The sequence below is a fragment of the Drosophila miranda genome, chromosome 2, assembly GCF_003369915.1.
Source record: "Drosophila miranda strain MSH22 chromosome 2, D.miranda_PacBio2.1, whole genome shotgun sequence".
In the NCBI taxonomy this organism is placed as follows: Eukaryota; Metazoa; Arthropoda; class Insecta; order Diptera; family Drosophilidae; genus Drosophila; species Drosophila miranda.
In genome coordinates this window covers 28,153,516-28,159,878 of record NC_046675.1, presented here as the reverse complement: position 1 = coordinate 28,159,878, position 6,363 = coordinate 28,153,516, and the positions used below count along the sequence as shown (strand labels likewise).

General features: G+C 48.5%; 2 protein-coding genes across 2 annotated transcripts; one reads left to right on the top strand and one right to left on the bottom strand.

Annotated features, from left to right (window-relative positions):
• Window positions 1–460: 460 nt before the first annotated feature.
• Window positions 461–1,874, top strand: LOC108155468 (thiamin pyrophosphokinase 1). The gene is made up of 3 exons (XM_017286289.2): window positions 461–820; window positions 894–1,421; window positions 1,488–1,874. Exons 1-3 carry the CDS (start codon window positions 508–510, stop codon window positions 1,631–1,633), a joined length of 987 nt encoding a protein of 328 aa, XP_017141778.2. The 5' UTR covers window positions 461–507; the 3' UTR covers window positions 1,634–1,874.
• On the bottom strand, window positions 1,727–6,316 carry LOC108155466 (Bloom syndrome protein homolog). Its single transcript, XM_017286287.2, has 4 exons — window positions 6,082–6,316; window positions 4,172–6,018; window positions 3,279–4,101; window positions 1,727–3,222 (listed from the first exon to the last, which is right to left on the bottom strand). Exons 1-4 carry the CDS (start codon window positions 6,191–6,193, stop codon window positions 1,955–1,957), a joined length of 4,050 nt encoding a protein of 1,349 aa, XP_017141776.1. The 5' UTR covers window positions 6,194–6,316; the 3' UTR covers window positions 1,727–1,954.
• Window positions 6,317–6,363: the final 47 nt, after the last annotated feature.

Here is a 6,363-nt window from a genome sequence, read left to right as displayed (position 1 = left end):
CCAGAACAAAAGTATTGCAGAACATCACCCCCTTTTCTGTCTGGATGCCAGACGACTATCCTGTCGATGAGTTGAACTGAGCTCAGTTCAGTTTTCCCCCCTTCATCAGACGCGGAAGGCGCCTAGCAACAAAAGTTTGACCATAGGTTAGTTTGAAATTAAACACAAGGTAGCTCCTAAATGTATGACGTACTTCTAACGTACATTAAGTTATTTTTCACGAGTTTTGTCACAGCGACTGAACGTACTTCTTAAATAAACAGTACAGCTGTCTTTGCAGCTCAAAAATCTGTACTATGAATAATTAGGCTGAATTCAAACTTACCGCCAAAGCGTCAGCGTCTATCGATTTCCCAAAGACTATCGAACAGTGCGACCAGGCATTGTGCCTGAAATTAAATTTGTTTAAAAAACAAAAAGTAGCGTGTTAGCGGGCGGCCGAGCATATTATTTCAGTCTTTTTTGTACATTTCATTTACTTCTACGCCACGCCCACGTTGTCGGAATATGGCAACAGCATGCAACCGCAATACAGTTTTAAATTTGATGCGCGGCGCTGCCCACCGCATGGCGATAACGGATGGCGACCGACATTTCACACGAGTTGGCACGCTTGTGCATAAACGCATCTTCTGCACCAAAACAACCATTGGATTTCGACAACAAATGGACCACACAGTGCCCCCCAAAGAGTTCAAATGGACGCCCGGCAACATGATCAACGAAAACTTCAAGCTGGGCGACAACGGGCATGTGTGTGTTGTTCTTAACCGACAGATTCAGGTTCCAGCTCACGTGGTTAAATCGTTATGGAAGAATGGTAACTAAAGCAAGTCTCTCCCCGGGGAGACCTATAGATGCTGGGTGCTAATGAATCTATTTTTCTTGTGCAGCGGCCGTGCGTTGTGCCGTTGATGGAGGCTCTAATCACTGGCGAGAGTTTTTGCTGGGTCAGGGGGTAATCAAAAGGCCGAAGGGCGCGCCAGCAACGGGGGGGCCGTTCGAACCACTCGATGTGATAACAGGCGACTTTGACTCAATAACGGAGGAAACGGTCGATTTCTTTAAATCAACGCCCAAAATACACACTCCGGATCAAGATGCAACAGATTTCACCAAGGCCATCACAGTGCTTCAACCCGTGATGGCGCAGCGTAAAATCCATGATGTTATCGTATTCCACGACACCTCGGGTCGCCTCGATCAGGTTATGGCCAATCTGAACACCCTGTATAAAGCCCAAAAAGACAATTGCAATGTGTTTCTGTTGAGCGGAGACTCAATAACGTGGCTCCTGAGGCCGGGCAAGCACACGATACAGGTGCCACTCGATCTGGTGAAAACCCAGCGATGGTGCTCCCTAATGCCTGTTGGATCAATGGCGCACAACGTAACGACGACAGGCCTCAAGTGGAACCTATGTTTGTATACAAATATATATATATATATATCGTTATATATTTAATGCGATTCTGTTTATCTTGAAGATCACACCCAGATGGAATTTGGCGGCATGGTCAGCACATCGAACACCTACTCTACAGAGTTCGTTCAAGTGGAAACGGACGCCAACTTAATATGGTCCATGGGGGCATACGATTTTGAGGAGAAGTTACGTCAAACTTCCAAGTGAGCGGTGAGCGGTGATCGATGATCGCTAATCGCTGGGACGCGACGACATTGGGTGTGTTTTGAGTACTTAATTAAGTGAAATTCACCGAAGTTGTACAATTTTAAATGCGAGTTTCTTTTAATGCTGTTACAGCCAAAGATGCAAGCGGCTCCAGCGCTTACTTTTCTAAGTCTAATTCTAGCTCTAGGGCAATGTTAATGTTAAACGAAAAGAAATGAAAGTTGAAATGTGACAAAAATAATGCGTGTTCGTTTGTGGCTCGTTTTCGTTTCGCTGAAGTATGATGATGCCCGATGCCACGATGTCACGATGCCGATGGCTTTACTTTGATCCTGGAATGGGCATCAGGTCAAAGCCAAAGCTGCTTCCGGTTTTCTTACTTTTCCAGCCAGATCCAGAAGCGGCTCCGGCTGCATTATCTGCGCGCTTAGCTGTCGTTCTACTGCCACGACCTCCTCTACCTGCAGTAGTGGTCCTTTTTGGCGCTGGAGAGGCTGAATTACTTTTAAATTTCTTGCTCGATCCCGACTTAAAGGTCCTCTTTCGTTTTCCGCCGCGGTAGGAGGAGCCATAACTGCCTCCGCTGGCACCTTGCGATGTCACAGCCCTGTCCCAATCCACGGCATCGTCCTTGGTTTGCCAGCCTGAGCTTCCTGAGGCCCGAGGCTTCTGTACTGCAGCTGCTGCTGCAGCCGCAGCCGCCTGCTCCTCCTCCTCGTCCAAAATGGCTTGCATAAGAAGCTTCTCTGAGGCATAATTACACGTTATCTCAAGGAGTTTCTCGCCATATTTATCATAGTTAGCCTTCGTCACATGAGGAATGCTGCACATGTCTTTCGCTGTGAGCGGCAGAAGCTCCGCCATACTTTTGAGAGCCTGTATATTCATGATGCTAGCCATGGTGACGTTTCGCTGACTAGCTATCGTGCGGCACAAGTCGAGAAGATCAGTGTAGCAGCGATCGTGTATTTCGCGCATCTTCGACTTTCCATCGTTGCTGCTGGCAGCTCCCGGCTCAGATACAGTGGCCACTGCTGTTTTAGCCTCCTTTCGCGTTGTGGCAAATTGGAATTCGGGCGTACCGTCCATTAGTTTGCTTATGCTGTGGCCCAGGTACAGATAGGCCTGCGGAAAGTCATTCAAAACTATCAGATCTTCCCGTAGATAGCCATCAATGACCATTTTCCGCAGCAGCCTCTGTATATCGTTCTTTTCCCAGTCTTTTAGAGAGCCATGATGTGGTGTATTGTGGTGCCCGAAGTCCACGATTTTCTTTATCTTGCTACCCTTTAAGACGTCGGATATGTGAAGGAGCGTGAAGCGCGACCTTCCACTGCACAGATCCTTGACAGCTCGCGCCGCTTTTCTGGCCGGCTCTAGTGCATCAACTGGCCGATAGGCTCGCTTATTCCCGCAGTTATCGCAAGCTGTGGCCCTATTCTCCAGACACTGTTCGCTGGTGAAGTGCTCGCCAAAGTAGTCCAGCTGCTGGGCACGCCGGCAGTCCGTAATGTTCTCACAGTAGCCCACAATGCGGTACAAGTTGTCGATGTGCATCTTCTTGACATTGTACTGAAGAGCTTTATCGCCTGGAATTGGGGATATGGAAGAGCCATAGGGTGTTTCTATAAACGGAGCAACTTACCATCCATCATCTTCTTGAGTCTAAGCATGTCCGAATAATTATAGTATAGAATGCAATCGGCGACCTCTCCGTCTCGCCCCGCCCGTCCGGCCTCTTGATAGTAGCCTTCAATGGATTTTGGCAGCGAGTAATGCAGGACAAATCGAACATCGGGCTTGTCGATGCCCATGCCAAATGCAATAGTGGCACAAATCACTCGGATCTTGTTGGTCAACCAATCCTTCTGGCGACCCTCCCTCTCCGAATCGGTGAGACCGGCATGATAGGCCACGGCGCGAACTCCGTCCTTGCACATTTTCTTGGCCACTTCATCGCACTCCTTGCGCGACAGGCAGTAGATGATCCCACTCGAGTTGGGTGGCTTGGTCCTAATATAGGCACTCATGTCGTCGATAGTGGAGGCTCCCTTCTTCGGCAGTACTTTGTAGCGCAGGTTGCTCCGATTGAAGCTGGACAGGAACCACTTGCAGTTCTTCAAATTGAGTTGCGACAAAATGTCCAGGCGCACGCGGGGAGTGGCAGTCGCCGTTAAGGCTATGGTGGGAACGTTGGGGAAACGCTTCTTCAGGATTCCCAATTTCTTGTAGTCTGGCCGAAAGTCGTGACCCCACTGGGACACACAGTGCGCCTCATCTATAACAAAACGACTGATGTAATTATTGGCGTTTAGAGTGTCCAATATGTCCTGGAAGCGAGCGGAGCTGCTTATCTTCTCGGGCGTGACATACAGCAGTTTGACCATGGGAGGATGCGATTCCAAGTCCCTATAAATGGCCATGACATCGGCCATTGCCACATCGCCGGACAAACTCTTGGAACAGATCTGTTATAACGAAGCGTGAGGAAGTGTTAGCAAATGTCAGAAATATTTACAGGGCACTGATATTACTTACATCCAGAGAAGCCAGCTTATTGATCTGGTCAAAGATCAGCGACTTTAGGGGACTGATAACAATGGTCACGCCCTCCGTTAGTATGGCTGGAAGCTGGTAGCACAACGATTTGCCACCTCCCGTTGGCATGAGCACAAAGCAATCATTGCGCAGCAATGTGGCATTGATGACTTGCAGCTGATTGGGACGAAAACTCTTCAGGCCGAAGCTATAGCTTAAGCCGTGCATTAGGCGAGTAGAGTGCTCAAAGTGTTGGCCGTCAAACTCGCCGGTGACGCCGTCATTGTGCACATTTGAATGAAAGTTTCCAGATATCTTCTGAGCATCGGTTGAGGTCGGTTGCGACCGGCTGGTGGGAGTTCGACTGCAGCTGGGACCTGCTGTTAGATCAGTTATTTTGCTGAAGCTTCTGCTGCAGCTGGGACTGGGGCTGGTTAGATCCGTAATGCTGGCAGAGGCGGCCTGAGAATGCATTTGCTCGAACATTGTCTCATCATACTCGGGAAAACCATCATCGTCCAATGAAAGAGTTTTGGGGTTCTCCTTAGGCTTAGGCTTTACGGCCTCAAAGTCCTTATTCCTAGGGATGGGCTTGACTGCCTCAAAATCTGTATTGCCTCTGTCGTTGGGCTTAATTTGCACTGCCTCAAAATCTTTATAGCCATAGCCGTTATACTCGGACTTGCGGCCCTGCCTCTGCTGATACTCGTTCTCAATATCGGCCAAAAGTCCATCCAAATCATCATCGTCGTCTATCTTGTTACTCTCCTGCGTGTAGCCGTTCATATTCTCATCAGCCAGGTCCCCGTCAAGCAGAATACTCTGAGCCAAGTAGTCGTCCTCCGGGTCCTCACAGAGATCGTGTATAAGCTCTTCACGCTTTCGCAGCATCCCCTGCTCGCAAGCATCTGCCATGCTTTGGCTGTTTCCATGGTTAGCCCGATTTTGTTCAGCCTCGATTTCCTGCTCCTCCCGCTCCAAGGCATCCTGTTCCTCCTGCTCGCTCTTGCGGGTACATTGCTGTCTCTCTAGGGTTTTCTGCAACAACTGCGATCGTGCCTTGAACTTCTGCCGCATGATCTTCAGCTTAATGAATGTGCCTGGCTGGAAGCCGGCTATTTCCTCAAAGTGATTGGCCGGAATCTGATCAATCAGCGAACAGTATTTGTCCATCAGATCAATGTGCGTGGTGCGAAAGAAGTTGAGCGAAGCCTTAAGGGCCTCCACACTCTGCTGGCTGGGATCCACTGTAAAATTGTCATTTTGGGCCAGTTCGCGCAGGTAGTCGGGCAGAGAGTTATCAAAGACCATGCTTAATTTAGGCTTTGACGCTGCCTCCAGTGGAGGGGTGGGCATGTCTCTGTCCCGTTCTGAATGCAACCTCTTAGCGACGGATGGAATATCCTCCTTGAAAGTGGCTTGATTGTCTACCAATACATCCTTATGAACTTTTGGCACTGTTCTACGCCATTTACTCGAATCCTCGAACGGTGGGGAGGGGAAATCTCTCGCCCATTCTAAATCCAGTCCCTTAGATATGGATGGAATATCCTCCTTGGAAGTGGCCTTATTGTCTTTCAATACATCCTTAGAAACTTTAGGCTCTGCTCTTTGGCTTTTTCTTGAAGCGTCACCTAAAACATTCAGGCCGGATTTATTTGCAGGCTCGGACGCAAATGATGGCGACTCCGATAGAGACATAGAACACTCCTCCAATGTTCCGGTAGCATTGGAATCCTGCGATTCTTTCCTTGCGTTGGAACTCTGTGTTTCATCCTCGTCAGAAGAAGAGGAGTCCAGAAATATTGGATTGTAAACTTTACTTATTTGGCTTCTGGCACCGGAACCTACAACAAAATAAAGGGTTTGAATCAATTCACAGAAGCCCCCCACAGTGCTCCCCCCCTTACCATTTTTAGTTTGTGTTTGAGTCTGAGTCTGACTACTGCCCAAACTATTGCCCAAGCCGATGAAGCTACTAAGGGTAAGCTGCTTTCTTGGCGCGGCGGTTCTTTTAGACATGGTGGGACTGCGGTTAATGGGCTAAGAATTACAAAAAAAAACCATAAACTATGGCTAATTCGTCGAACATAAAACCATTTTAACAATAAACACTAAAAACGCGCGCAATGCCTGTGATTTTTTTTGGCACACATTCAGTGTGCCCAGACTTGTGCGTCTACAACCAGCTG